At 41.1% G+C, this 15,908-nt stretch overlaps 1 protein-coding gene across 4 annotated transcripts in view; it reads right to left on the reverse strand.

Annotated features, from left to right (window-relative positions):
* Positions 1 to 15,908, reverse strand: part of FAR2 (fatty acyl-CoA reductase 2) — a 210,036-nt gene that overhangs the window by 60,017 nt on the left and 134,111 nt on the right. For all 4 annotated transcript variants that reach the window (XM_030539025.1, XM_030539034.1, XM_030539007.1 and 1 more), the window contains 2 exons: positions 5,232 to 5,407; positions 2,307 to 2,486 (listed from right to left, as the gene is read on the reverse strand). In XM_030539025.1, coding sequence (XP_030394885.1) covers positions 2,307 to 2,486; positions 5,232 to 5,407 — 356 coding nt within the window. The remainder of the gene's footprint in view (positions 1 to 2,306; positions 2,487 to 5,231; positions 5,408 to 15,908) is intronic.

A 15,908-nucleotide genomic window follows, 5' to 3' on the forward strand; every position in this document is an offset into this window, starting at 1 on the left:
TAGTTAGCTGAAGACAGAATAATGAAGTATTCTGATAGCATCACCTTTGTCTCCGTCCTCTTACCCATTCTTTGTCTCCCTCCCTGCACTAGCCAGTTCTCTGCTCTTCACATTCTCCCTTAGTCTCCTGTTCCCAACTTGCCTTTGTATTTTCCTTACTTTTCTCCATCACAAGTCCCTGATCTTGACTTTCTCCCACCTACTCCCCCATGTTCTTCTGCAGCCTCCCCCCAACACCCCCGCCCACACGTCTCCTTCATGCACCATTACAGTTTCCAGACCACTTTCCAAACCAAGAGTCCGGCAATCTTCGCTGAGTGCCTCCTAGTTTCAGTGCCTTTAAAAACAATGGGAGACAGTGGTCCTCTTCACTATGGGCAGCCTTCATGCCACCTGCAAAGGCTGCAGGGAAGTGGCAGCCATTGTAACTGAGGGCAGCCTGTGGCTTCCAGCCCATTGAAAGCAATGGATGATAGTAAACCTGCTGAGCAAGGACAACATTCACAAGAATGCTGCCAGAATTCAGGCAACCATGAGAAAGTGTAAGGTAAGCAAGTAAGCAAGCGAACAAAACAAAAAACCAAACTGTGGTGACCACGAGTTGACAGCTGTATACTGCTGAGGCAAACATACAGCAGAGCAGGTAAGAGCTAGCACCTCACCCCTTAACTCTCTGAAGCTTTCATCATTACTTCCTTTGCCTGTGCAACCCAGAGGCTGCAGTAGAGGCATATTGTCAGAAATCCCTGCCGGCTTCAGAGGCTCATTCTGTCCTTTGCTCAAGTCTTTTTTTCTGAGCCAGCACTTGCCGGTGACAGACAACTGAACTCTGCAAGCTGGCTAAACCCCTTATATGTAAGTAGTGAAGGCGGGAGGTCCTGATATCATTAAAGTTATTTTGACTCCATTTGTTGGCTGTGGAGAACTATATTCAAGATTCTGAGCTGCTAGAGGAAAATCAAAGACAGAACAAATATTTGACATTACATTTTCCGATTAGCACTCAGAAAGTGCAATTGTTTATTTTGGCAAAATGGGATTCAAGAGCCAACCCAAATTCTATTCTTTCCTGAGAGAAAAAGCCAGCAGATACTGCTTATGCCCATCTTTGAACAAGTCCAAAGGACAAGGCAGCACACACCTGCATTCTGAGCTAATGGAAAGCTGATATTATGTAAATAGGATATTATTTTAAAAGAAAAAGGAAGGCAGAACAAACTGCCATGGGGAAGCTTAATTCTTCTCAGGAGAAGGCTTCCCTGGAATCCCTGTCAGTAGGTTTTATTTTTCTTTCTAATTATCCATCTATTCAACAAACTCAGTTAAATAAACACTTTTGTTGTCCTGCAGATTTACTGAATTCTCCAGCTGAGCTGTGGTTTTCAATACAGAATGAACCTGGCCCTGCAGATGGACAGCTCATATATGGGGAGAAAGCAGTTGGAAAGGAGCCATTAGAAAGGTCTAAACTCAGCAGTCAGGGCTGGGATTCTTGCAATGAGCTGTCATCATTTTAAATCTCTTTCTATAACAGTGAGTCTGATTCACTCGAGTCTGACACTATTTGGGACTGCACTGAAATAAGTGGAGTAACACTGAGTGACAACAGGAGTAATGCAGTGGTGAATCATGCTCACTTTCTGAAAAGGTACAGCTCCTATTGAGGGAACAAAAGTGTTGGGACTTAGAAAAGGAAGAAGCACTGCGTCGTTCTCACTAACACAAACAAGCACCATCAACTGACTCCATGCTGGACCATAAAGAGTCACATGCCACTATAGATAAAGACTGTGGAAAAACAGCTGAAATAATAGGATTGACACATATGGATCATTTTATTTGCTAATTCTTTCCTATTTCAAATGAAATCAAAACACCGCTGGAAGGTCGATCCAAATGACAATCTAATGTGACTCTAAAAGACCTCCAAATAAAGACTCAGAGCTTATGTCTATATTGCAAATATTTCCAGAAAATATGAATAAAAATAGGTTAAAGGGGAAGGCCAAAAATACCAACATTATTGGATACAAGCATGTAGGAATGATTCCTCCAATCAATGTTTTGAAAGTTGATCTCTTGAAGATACTTGGAATCCAAGTTACCACCTTTGTCTCCTTCTTCTCTTATACACCCATTTCCCAGCACTGTTAGCTGAGGTGCAAATGCGAAGGACACTGCACCTATAACTGGTCTGGGGGAACATTCCATAGCATAGGTGTATGAACAATCCAGTCATAGGTTTTCTGCAGAGGTGGCACATCACACCAGCTTCAGGAAGGAAAGCTGTGTTTGTTTCTACTTACTCCACTAAGTCGCAGAGCTTCTTGGTCTCAACAGGTGGTGGGTAGATGACTTCCTCTATATTTCTCTTATTACAATTTGCATAGGCAGTAGAGATGTGGATAAAGGCCTCGAGCTTCTGCATCTGCCGGGCCAGCAATAAGAGCTGTTGTGTGCCCATGACATTCAGCAGCAGGGCATGTCTAGATAAGGGGAGAGAAAGCAAACAAAAAGGGTTCATAGGGAATAAATGTATTTAAACTACATACACTGCAAATCTCTCCTCAGAGGCAAACCTCCACAGTGAGGAAACTAGGTCACAGCAGAAGAGGAAGTTTAAATGAGATGCAAGAGGCGAAAGTAGTTTTCACACATGTAGTACTGGATTCTTCTACTATGAATCCACTACTCCGGTCAAAAATTATAACTCAGGAATATTTCTACCCAATCCAATGGACTGGAGGCAAAGATCCTCATTAATTTATTATGAAAATTAAAACTGACAACACTTCTTTGCTGGCATGTTTGCTGAACAACCATTCCACCTCAAGAAAAATACAAGTATTTAAACAGAAGGACATGAAGTGTTGTTCTTATTGACTTTTTAGTCGCATTCAACATGATCTCATATCTGGTCTTGAAGGACACATGCTATACCAACATACAAGGGATTCCAGATAAGTATATGGGGCCTTGTCCAAAGCAATGGAACAACACTAGAAGAAGCCAAAGTTACAAGTAATAAAATTAGTGATTCCAAAGAGTTGCGGGGGGGAAGAGTTGGTAAAGGAGTAGGGAAAATGGGTACCAATGTGAAGATCTTCCCTGAAACACTCAGGATATGTGCAAGGTGTTCTGCTGGTTTGCTCCATGGGCTCTGACTGATATGTGGGCTCCCTTTGCCTGAGCTTGCTTGCAGGCTTCATATTATAGGAAATGTGCTTTCCTTCATGGAGGCAGAGACACTAGGGAAGATGGGGCCAGTTTCAGCAAACTTGTCAGCAGGAGGAGCTTTCAGGGTTTTTTTTGGAGGGGGGCAGGGAAGAAGAATTCATTATCAATTCAGCTGGACTGGACAGAAATACCCATGAGTTATGATTTCTGGCCAAAATAGTACATCTAAATTCATTTATTTTGCATATATTGCACAATATTACCTACTCCAGGGATCAGCAAACTTTGGCACGTGGCTCTCCAGGGTAAGCACCCGGGCAGGCCAGGCCGGTTTGTTTACCTGCCGCTCCAGGTCAATGGGGGTGGCAGGAAGCACATCTAGTGGGAGCCGCGATCAGCCGAACCTGCGGACATGGAAGGTAAATACACTGGCCTGGCCCGCCAGGATGCTTACCCTGGCTAGCCATGTGCCAAAGGTTGCCAATCCCTGACCTAGTCTATAATTGGAGCAGAGTGAATAATAGGTTTTTCAGCTCACTCTCAATTCAGAACTCTCCCCTCTCCCCCCAAAAAAAATGATTTTGGAGAAATTCAAATGATTTTTTGAAAAATATTCACCAAATAAAAAAAAAAGTTGAAAAAATTGTTTCAGGTCAAACAAAATGATTTGTTCGACTCAAAATGCAATAATTAATTTACATTTAATGCCTTTTAAAACTTTTTAAAATATAAGTAAAAGGAATTCTGAATCAAAAAGTAATTTCAAATTGAAAAATCAAAATGTTTAATTTAAAAAATGTAAAACCAAAATATTTCAGTGTTCTCCCCCCTTGATGTGAACAATTTGATGAAACCAACATGAACTTGCAAAACATTTCAGTGTTGATGAATACCTAGTTTGTTTTTTTCATAAAAATAATTTTTGGCTGGAAAAATTCACTAAATTCTATCTATAATCTCATTTTAAGGGCTTTGTTTTTGGAACACAAGAACATTCAATTTATTGTGCCATGCTGAATCAACAGTCCATGGAATCCACTATCTTGCCCATAGCAGCAACTCACCCCTCATGTTTCAGAGGAAGGCAAAAAATACATACCACATTTATACAATGCTCTGGGAGAAATTCCCCCCTGGTCCCTATGGTGATTAACTAAATATATTTATAGTAATAATATGTGAAAAAAACCCTCATGATGAGCAATGGAGACACAATCAATGTAATGTCTCAGAGGGGGATATTGTAATAGTCATTAATGAACTTCTTTTGGGGCCTGTATCTATGACCACAATCAGATCATTATCACTGTTAAAGTGGGGCTCAAAGGCACCAGTCACAATTCAGACCCCATTGTGCTAGGAACTCTTTCATTAATATGTGACAATGAACAAACCAAGTGCTTTTCAAGGTAATGCCTTAAGTAACAAGCCATCTTTTTAAAATGCCTCATTACAATGAAGGCAACATTTTCAAAGCTGGGTGAATATTTTAAAATGTTATGGTACCTTGTGATTTGCTATTTAAAATATGCTGCTTCAAACATTTATCATTTCTCTCCTTGAGTTACCTTTAGTGAAAAAGTAGGACCAATAACATTAGCGGTAGAGTCAGAGACTGCGTAGACTCACTTTACACTCCTTCCATGTAGCCCTGCCAATACAGCTGAGTCCGGGCACATAGCATCCTCCTGCTGTCCCGGTTCTGGGGCCTCACCTAACTCTGCCAGTGCACTGCAATCCTAATTTGCAGGACTCCTTTTTATTCCTGTCCTGGGCTCCGTGTAGCAATGCCACAGAACCTCAATCTTGATGTGTGTGTGTGTGTGTGTGTGTGTGTTTTAAGGTCTGACATATGTGATATTTTAGGCAGTCAATAGTTTGAGCCCTTTAAATTGTATATCCAATCCAGAATTTATGTGCAGTTTGAAAACATACCTGGAGAATTATTACTGTAATTGTACAAGAAAAAACAATAATGGCCTCTCATAGTTTGTGTTTCCCAGTAAGAAACTAAGTTCTACTTAATAAATGCAAACAGAGAACAAGGGACATACTTCAGTGGCTCATCAAAGCGAACTGTTGCTGCACAGTGGAAGACAACATTGACCTGGGACAGGAGCTCCTGTGAGTCCTTGGCGCTGATGGCCAGATTTGGCTGAGTGAGTTCTGCATTAATGGGCTTAATCTTCTCCTGGAAGTTAGGGCAATCTTCCCGGACTCTGTCAAAGACCTAGAAACACAAACACAATGATCAGCTACTGAATCATAGACTACTGCTATTATTCCTATTGATGATAACAGCACCCTAACAGCCTGTTAGGTTCATCAACTGATGCAAATACAGAAAACACGACAGAGAATGACTGATACTTCCAGATGTCATAGTGTTAGGAGGTTCTTTATTGGGGCATGTAGGCAGATAAATAATAATGGACCTGATCGTCCCCTCCCATAGAAAAACCTGTCAGAGACAGTGCACTCCCAAAAATTTGAGGACAGGATGAGTTGCTCTGCTGAAGAATGAACAAAGGGTCCTCTCAGCATCCTACGTCACCTGGGGAATCCACTGGAGGTCCCATGCCTCCACAGTGGCTCTGCAACCCCCTACAGACAATCTGGCTAGCATTGCTCCAGTGGAGCTCCATTGCCAGGATTTCCTCCACTGACAGCTGACCCTAGAACTTTATATGAACAGGTGGGGGATGAGGGTAAGGTGTGGAGCGGTACCTATGGGAAAGTTAAAGCAGTATTAGGCTCTGTTAGATTTCCTGCTGATTCTACAAAGAGCTTGAGGGGAGGATGAAGACAATGTGCACCATCCTGATCCCCAGCTCTCCCTCTGTCACTGCCTGCTGATTCCCTCTCACAGTTCATGTACTCCCAGTCCCACAAAGAGCCATACATGATATCTGGAGCAGAGGGATCAGTACTGGGGAAGTGGCTGACCACTGCCTACCCTTTTGCATGGAGGGGTTCCTCTTCATGCAGATCTCAGAGACAAGTGGGCTCAGCATAAACTATACTTTGCATTTACATCCTGCCTTTCCTAAGACCTCAGAAAGTAGATGCACTAAAACAGTATTTTAATAGTCCAAAATCCACCTTAAAAATAAGTGAAAAAAAAATGAACAATCATTTAAACTGCCCTTATGGACAGAAAAGTGCTAATAAAATTAGCACCCTTTCCCACTCTACAGTTCTGCTCCCTGTGTCTTTGAATAACATGCATTTACTTGCCTGAGAAAAATGCAATGTTACAACTATCAGCAGAGTGAAGATTTGATTTTCCCTTGTGCATCAGGAGCAAAATAGCCAACTACTATAAATCCCAGCTGCAAAATCTTTGTTACTGGTAATGATGTAAGAGGCAAAAGAGAACATGACTTCATTTTCAGAACTCCACATGAGTTTGTTGGATTAGCAGTTAAAATAGTTTTTTTGACTTGCAAATTGGTCAAACTATAAAACTTCTCTTATGGTTTTATACTGCCACCTATTACTGTAGTATCTGACCACCTTTGGCATAAAATTGATAATAGTGAAGTCCTTAGTGGACTTCATGATGTCTCTGCCCTTTTAGGGTACAGCGAGAATAACGAGAATATCTATGAAATCATAGAGGTATAATCTAGTCAGATTTCAGAGTAGAATCACACTTTAAGGATCACTTTTTTCCTTTTTTGTTACACTAGAGGTTTTCTGCCCAGTCCAATGAGGGAGGGTGTGGGGCTGTGCATCTTTCCATTACCATGATCTCTGTTTTGATAGATACTGTCCTACCTGTGACTTGTTCAGTGCTTATGGAAGAGTATGAAGTACTTACTTTAAAATAAACATACACTTAATAAAAAGATGTACAAATATATTAAATTGCAAATAAAGCAAATATTCTGTCATCTGACTAAGGAATTGTTATCCTTCTGTTTATTTGGTCAACAAATCCTGATATGTCTCCATGTTTGCAGCAATATAGCAGTGATCAGGATATGATCAGCCTTCCCTCTAAAGCAATGTGTTTGTCTGCTATGTCTCTTTTCTTCAACATATTGCTGTAGGGTCTTAACAAACAAGAAATTCTCAAATGAGTGAGTTAACAAGAGTGTGGACATAAGGATGTTTTAATTTTCCAAATTGTACACAGTTACGAGGTATATGTTGGGAACTGTATGTTAGCTATGGAAATTGGGCTTACAGCTGTAAATCATTCCCTAAATATCATACATTGATTCACTGTTCTTTACAACAACAAAATCCTATACAAAGTCTCTGAAATGGGCAAGCTTTTCAAAGGCACCAGTTTGAGTCTATTCCCACTTAGTTTCAATGGTAGTTGGGTGCCTAATGCACTTTTGAAAATCTCCCCCTGTAATTTGAGGGTATAGAGAAAGTGCCTTAATCTGCATCATTTCAATGTTACAAAATATGTAGGACAGGTAGTTAAGTCCTGATGAGACCAAAACTGAGCTGTGTTTCAGATGAGAGGTACTGTAAGACTAAAGTCTTGACCACTTGTGGTCTTTTAAGATCTCAGGCCTGATTCTCCATTGCTGTGCCTCTTGTGTAATTATTTACATCAGTGCAAAAAGAACGTGAAACTCTGAATCAGAGTGTGTTACACTCCAGTTTGTGCAATTACATTCTGCCCATATCTGAATTCCACCCATTGTTCCCATATATTCTTCTTCAACTTCTTACATATAATTCATAACTGCTCCTGCCTGTCAATCTTTTAATTAGAATGATTTCTACAAAATTCGATATAAAAGCCTCCGTTAAACAGATTATTTCAGGTCACCTGCAAAATTGAAAAAGGAATTCATCCGGCAGTTTGAGATGCCAAACACTTAAACCTGCCTGCCCTCTTTAAACAGACAAAATTCCTAATCAAATAATATGTTGAAGTAAAGACAACGAGATAGGGCCTAAAATTTCACCTACTTTAGAGGAACACTGTAAAGGCTGGCAGGCCCAACATTTGACCAGTTCTGTTTTCTGACAGCTATTTGAAGAAGGTTGCAGCCTTTTCTTTCAGATGTAGGTCTCATTAATTATCTATACCTTTATCACCCACAGACTTGATAACTGTCATATGCTCCAAACAGGACAGAAAGCCATTTAGAAGCTTTAGCTAGATCAGAAAGCAGGGTTCAGTGTGCTTTGCACTGATTCCCACAGCAAGCCCCTTACACCAGTGCCCCCCTATGGTCTGTACTGGCTGCCAGTTTATTACTAACTGCCATTCAGAGTGCTGGTTTTAGTCCTTAAGGGAGTGATCCTGCAAAGCGCTGAATCCAGCACAGTGTAATCCACTGAGAAGTGTGTGTTATAATTGCTGAGCACAGAGACTATGAGTTGTTACAGCCCCCACCTACACAGCCATGGCTCTTTAGCTTAAGCGGTAGCAGCTTACACTTTTAGCGCTACAGGTCCCCAGTGTGTCGGCCAACAGAGCAACTGTCACAACTGCACTTTACATGTGCTTAATTTGAAACATTTGGGCCACTAAGCATGTGCCTATGTGACTTGCTGGATCAGGGCCAGAGTGCTCGGCGCATTTCAGGATTCAGCATTAAGTCCCTATATGGTCTGGGGCCCAGCTATGTGCGAGACTGCCTCTCTGCTTCTGTGGTACTAAAGCAGTTGAACAGTCTGAGCTCCTAGTCTCCTACTTTCACTGGGAGGTGCTGGTGTTTTTGGTAAAACACCCTGAACTCTGCAATGTGTTCCCTGCTTGGTCTGACAGGCTCTGTGTCGGCGCATCTTGAAGACATACCAATTCAGAGAACAGCAACAAAAACGATTTTGAGACTGAAATGTATAATTTATGAGGAAAGATTAACAGGATCGAATACATATAGTTTGACCAAACAGAGAATAAGAGGAATAAGGAATCTGTCTACAAATATTTAAAAGTAAACACCGAGAAGAGGTAAGAATTGTTTAGCATAATCCAAGGGAGCACAGTTAAATAATAATTAAGTAAAGAAAAAACTACGCAAGTTAAGCAAAAGAAAATTTAGGCTGAATGTCAAAGCAACACCTAAACAAAACCATTCCTAACAGTGAGCTCCATGAGCCTGTAGATAATCTCAGAAGGTAAGTGGCGGAAACCCCCTTTATTTGGGAAATTTAAAAGTAGTCTGGACAACGAGCACTGGTATACACACTGTAGGGGACAATCTTGCCATGATATAGTATATTTATACTGTGCCTCCTTGGGCTTCAGTTCTATATCTAATTTCTATGAAAATGTGGCACTGTTATAAATGGACAAAACTAACCAAAATGTCAACATTTTAAAAAGAGTTACTCAAGTTATACAAATAGCTCAGCAAGTGCCAGAATGATCCCTACTCTCTATTTCTGGAGAAAAGAGCTTACCTAATACATCCCAGTTGTGTTTACTGCTAATAAACACATTCCGATAGTCTGCAAAAACTGTGTGTGCCTGATGCCTCCTTTTAGAACTTCCTGTATAGCAACGTTCTTAATTAATTAGGCAGCTTCTCAACATCAGATAATTAGTCTACCATTAATTGATAACATGGCCTATTTTGAGTGAAATGCATCGCTTAGCCAGACAATGCGTGAAAACCATGGCTTGAGCAGTGTTAATCAAGGCTACACTGTTGCCCCTCTCCACCATCCCCTTTTTGCCTCCTTTTCTCTCCTGAGTTACTTTAAGCATGATTTTTCTCAATGTAAATGAGGGCATAATTCATCTAATTAGTTAAAAAATGCACTAGGGATTTCCCGAGTATCAGTTAACAAATGACTTTTAATCAGATCCAAACTTACGGCCTTTTCTTAAGTAGAAGAAGTGCAGTGAAAATGCAGTACCCATGACCAATAACTAGTAAACAAAAAAGCTGATTATTCCAAGGCAAATAATGACAATTGAGATACAGAGATGACAAAACATGAACTCAATTCTGGGTCAGCAGAGTTTAAGGTGCCCAACTAACTACTTAGCATGTGTTTTTAAATGGATGTTCTTGGGTTGACATTGTATTTAAGCCAATTTCCATGAACTTTGCCTGCTGCCAATGCATAGCAGAATAGGCTCTGGAGAGAGCTCTGAATTACACACCATTTAACCTAGAGCTCTGGAAGAACCCTTTCAGATATAACCTTTAATACCTCTGTATTGCTTTCCATGGTGTTTGGTACTACCATGCAGGAAGACATGCAAGGGACAAAGTCTGATGCTTTCATAGTCTGGTGATCCACTTCTCAGGTCACTCACACCCCCTTGTACTCTCTAGGCTGTGTATTGGAATGCATTGCCATCAGAACTGATAGAGTGATTGATGATGTTATTAACACTTTCAAAGCAGAGGAGAAATTAGGGTGCAGAGACGGGTTTTCTGTTCTCCAGATGGTAATTAAGAAGCCGCACGTACATAGAAAGTGGAGGTCTATATACACAGCCATACAACTGATATATGTGTGGGTACGGACACAATGGACAGAAGTGAAGGCAGAAGAATTCAGAGACAAACAAAAGGTGGACGGGTACATAAGAACAGCCCTACTGGGTCAGACCAAAGGTCCATCTAGCCCAGTATCCCGTCTTCCGCCAGCAGCCAGTGCCAGATGCCCCAGAGAGAATGAACAGAAGAGGTAATCATCAAGTGATCCATCCCCTGTCGCGCATTTCCAGCTTCTGGCAAACAGAATTTTGGGTATTGTGTCAGGGACATTTTCTAGTGATTTGTCCAGACCAGTTGTATAAATTGCCCAAATGATAAAAGTTTCCGCCACTCCCACAAGAGACTATTCCAAAATCTAAGCAGATCTTTATCCTTCCAAGCAGCTTTTCTGAAAATTTCCCAGACTAACATTTCCTTCACATAATTTCCATCCATTACCCTTGTTATACCCCAAGGTTTCAAATGAATGAGGAGAAAAGTTGAAAGGGCTTCAGCAGTGACCAGAGAGGAGGCACGGGGAGTGGGCAATTACCAGAATTCTATACTTTTTTCCTCTTTGAAGAATGAGAATTGATTACCATAGCCTTAGTTTGCCTAATTACAAATGTTATGGTCATAAAGTTATCCAGCCTCTTTTATAATCCAGCCACACTATTTAAGCCTGGTTCTCCACTCCCATTGACTCAATAATAGCTCTTTGCAGCTTCAGTAACAGACCTTGCTTGGATGCCAAGAAAGCTAAGCAGCAGCTGATGGGCCACAAAAGACTAAAAAGCCAGGCATATAAACCATACCAAACACAGATAGCTACTTCTTTGAAATAGTTAAACTATTGACTGTGTCTGCTTTTATTTTTAAGTGGCCATTATGATAATTTAAGTTCCTTTTCAAGGCATCACATATGGCTAGGAAAACTTAAAAAAAAATATCTAAGCTGTTTAGTGTATCTTTTCTTATTCTGCATCACATAACTCTGAGCCCAAAGAGCCTCAAGGCTGGATCTCCTCTCTCAGGAACTCTCCCCTCCCTGACCTATTGTGACCTTATCCTAAATGTAGACACAACAAGGAGCCTCCTTTGGAAGCACTGGTTGCTCCTTAATTGGCTGGGAAAGAGAAGTCACTACAGGCCACAGTTTTCCATTATGGCGGACAAAGAGCACCATTTTGTTTTTCACAACTTTTTAGCAGTTCTTCAGGAATAGAGTTCCAGGCAACAGCAATGCTATTCAGACAGCAATCTTGGGCCTTCGAGGATTTTTGGTTCAACTCAAAACCAACTGTTCCTACTGGCTTCTATATAAAATCTGATAGAAGAGGTCAGGTTATCCAAGGCACAGTGCTGTGTTGCTCAACTTCCTCTGGGTAAAATACAGTGTATTTGGCCTCTAATGGATCTGCACCCATCTCCAGCTCCTACACCACCAGCTCAGCATGGTGAGTCGATGGAGATAGTAGGAAAGGCAACATAGCCAAAGCAAGTGTAGGTTTTATCTGCAGTGAAAATTTTGGTGCATGTTGTGTTGATGGTATTGAGGCCAGCTCGGCCTGATGTGATGGATCCTACATCAAAGATGAGGGTGTCTAATTCAATGCAGACAGGGATTTCATGGACACAGAGTTCTGACCCACTTTACTGTCAGAACTGCTGTGTCATGGACTGGAGACGGTATTGTCATCTCTGGGCTTGTCTATACCAGGAAAGTACATTATGTTAATGTGATGGCTGCCATCTTGACCAGCACACTGGGGAGTGAACTGGGGACCTTAAAGGCTAAAAGCAAAAGCTGCTTCATCTTGAGTTAACGTGCCAAGGATTAGCACAGAGGGGGACCTGTAAAACACACTCACCAGTGGGTCATATTAGAACGCATGTTAAGTATAATGATGTGAAACATGACTTAGCAATCAAGGACTATATTTAACATCATGTCCCCTTAAGGTTAACCACAGCCATATGACAGTGTTAAAACACAACAGCCCTTGTGTATAGAATCACAGAAATTATGCTGGGAAGAAACCTCAAGATGCCATCTAGTCCAGCATTTCTCAATGAATGGTCCATGGACTGGTCCCTGAGATCTCCCTGACAGTTTAAGAAGGCAGCAAGCCAGTCCCTGGTATCAAAAAGGTTGAGAAAAACTGATCTATTCTATCTTTTTGTGTTGTGACAGGAACAAGTATACCTAGACCATCCTTGACAGGTGTTTGCCTAACATGTCTTAGAAACCTCCAATGATGGTGGATACCACAACCTCTTAAGTCAGGTATTCTAAACCTTTTATCACTCTCCTCTGGACTCTCTTCAGTTTGTCCACATCTTTCTTAGAACGCAGCACCCAAAACTGGACACAGTACTCCAGCTGAAGCCTCACCAATGCTGAGTAGGGACAATTACCTCCCACATCTTACATATAACACTTCTGTAACTATACCACAGATTGATGCCTTTTTTGCAACTGCATCACATTGTTGGCTCATGTTCAATTTGTGATCCACTGTAACCCCCAGATCCTTTACAGCAGTACTAATATCTGTACAGTTATTCCCAATTTTGTAGTTGTGCATTTTATTTTTCCTTCCCAAGTGTATATTGTGCATTTGTCTTTATTGAATTTCATCCTGTTGATTTCCAAGCAATTCTATAATTTGTCAAGGTCATTTTGAATTTTAATCCAGTCCTCCAAAGTGCATGTAACCCCTCCCAGCTTAATGTCATCTCCAAATTTTGTAAGTGTACTCTCCACTACATTAGCTAATTCATTCATGAAAATATTGATATTAGCAGACATAGGACTGATCCCTATGGTACCCCCACAGGAGTCACATCTCCCTCGGTTTGACAGCAAACCATTGATAACTATTTTGTGAGTATGATCTTTCAACTAGTTGTGAACACACCATACAATAATTTCACCTAGACCACATTTCCCAGTTTGCTTGTGAGAATGCCATTTGAGACTATGTCAAAAGGTTTACTAAAATCAAGGTATACCAAATCTACTGCTCCCTCCCCACCACCCACTAATGCTCAGACCAGGGCCAGCCCTCAACATTTTGGCACTTGAGGCAGGGAGCTTAAATGATGCCCCCATGCCCCCTGGCTTGGGCTAAAACTTTGAAAGGTCTCAATTCTGCCTTCCTGTTCTACTCCTCTCATTGTACTACTCTGCTACCTACCTCAATAAAGGAGAACTAACAAATTAAAATGCCTTGTTCAAAAAATTTAAGTAACACAACTTTCAAACACTTGAACAGTAAATGTAACTTTTCTTGTCTGCATAGTAAACACTGGCATTTTTATCTGTTTGAATAATCAAAGTGGTGCTTTCCATGCCTTCTTGGTTGCAAAGATTTGAACTGCTTCCTGCTGAAGGTCCACAGTCTGGGCCAGCTCATGCTCTATTGAGATGGTTGCAAAGCCGACCAGCCTCTCCTGTGTCATTGTGGAGCACAGATGTGTTTTTACTAACTTCAGCTTGGAGAAGCTGCGTTCTCCACTGGCAACTATTACAGAAAGTGTTAGAAGTATGCACAGAGCAACTAAAGCATTTGGAAAGAGAGTGATCATCTTATTTGTGCACATATATCCTAGAACAGCCTTTGGAGTTGATCCTGCTGAAATGTATCTTGAAAGGGCTTTCAGTTCATCACTTAAATCACTCGCATCAATATAACGCATGTCATCATGTGTCAACACTGTCTCTAGTGCCCTGCATTGCTGGTGTAGGTCATCTTCAAGTACAGTGAGGAGTTTCGGAATATCATACAACATCCCAAATATACTGCTGTGTTCCTTGAGCTGCATGAAACATTCTTCAACTGACTGTATTGCATAGTCTAGCACCTGGTTAAAGAATTCAACTTTGAATTGCTGTTTGGGGCATCTTATGGGATTATCCCGTGCCTCGTAATCAAAATGTCTTCATAGCTTCAGTGTGAAGTTCTGCTGCCAACTTCTGTGCACCCTTCAGAAAGTTTTGAAATCCCTCATCTGACTTGTAAGACTGTAGGTATGACTTTGCATTGTACATTTGTTCCAGATATATCAAGGTCAACATCTTGGAGTCTCTTGCTTACAACATTTATTTCAAACAGTATGTCATGCCACAACACTAAGCCACACAGAAATTTGAAATTATGTATGTTTCTGGTGATTCCATTTCCCTCTGCCACTGTTCTTCCACGAACAGTTTCTGTCATAGCATTATCCTCCATAATGGCAACAATGTCATCATCTAACTTCCCAACTTGGTGTTTGATAGGCTTTATCACCTCCACTCGACTTTCCCATCATGTGGCACTCAGTGGTTTCAGTGTCAGAGAGGATGTTCCCAGATGTTGCTTCAAAATTTGCCATTGATGAGTTGATGCAGAGAAAATACATAGATGCTTTGAACTACATTAAAAAATTCAGCAGCTTCAATAGAAGCTGATGCTACATCACTGACCACCAAGTTCAATGAATGAGAACTGAATGGGACAAAAAAAGATTGAGGGTTTAACTCTCGGATCCATGTCTGCACTCCTCTGTTCTTTCCTCTCATATTGGCACCGTTATCGTAGCCCTGACCTCTCATATCAGCCATCGCAATTCCTGTATCTTTTAGATTTTTAAGAAGCACATTTGTCATACCAGCTCCTGTAGTATCATCAATGTCAATACATTCTAGAAAATGCTCACTGACAGTCACCATTGCAGGGACATTTTCACTAGGTTCTGTTGTTGTTACAAAACGCACCATTAAAGTCATTTGTTCCGTATGGCTGATGTCAGGTGTGCAATCCAGAATAACAGAATAATATCTTGCTGCCTTCAGATCTTCCACAATCTTCTGTTTGACTTTTGCTGCAAGTAATTGTATGATCTCATTTTGAATGTTTTTTCCAAGGTAGTGGTGTGTGTACATTTCTTCGGTGGTGACTCTTCTGAGACGCTCCTGGAGTACAGCATCACACTCAGCCATCAGCTCCACAATTTTAAGGAAGTTTCCATTGTTTGGCACATACAGCTGATCCAAAGTGCCATGCAGCGGTAGGTTTTGGTTAGCAAGCATTCTCACAATGGCAATGAGCCTTTTCAGAACATTTTGCCAGTAAAGAGACTCTGATGTAAACTTTTCTTGATGCTGATCATCTATGATGGCCTTTAACCTTAGTCTCATTTTGAGCTCTTTCCACCTATGGAATGTTCTCTGGTGATTTGCTGCCTTCTCATGGCATGCCAGATTTCTAGCCAGATTTTTCCAGTCCTTTGTTCCTGTAGAACCCAATGTGGCTGGAACATTAGACTGGAAGA

This window comes from Gopherus evgoodei, chromosome 1 (genome assembly GCF_007399415.2).
Source record: "Gopherus evgoodei ecotype Sinaloan lineage chromosome 1, rGopEvg1_v1.p, whole genome shotgun sequence".
Classification (NCBI taxonomy): Eukaryota; Metazoa; Chordata; order Testudines; family Testudinidae; genus Gopherus; species Gopherus evgoodei.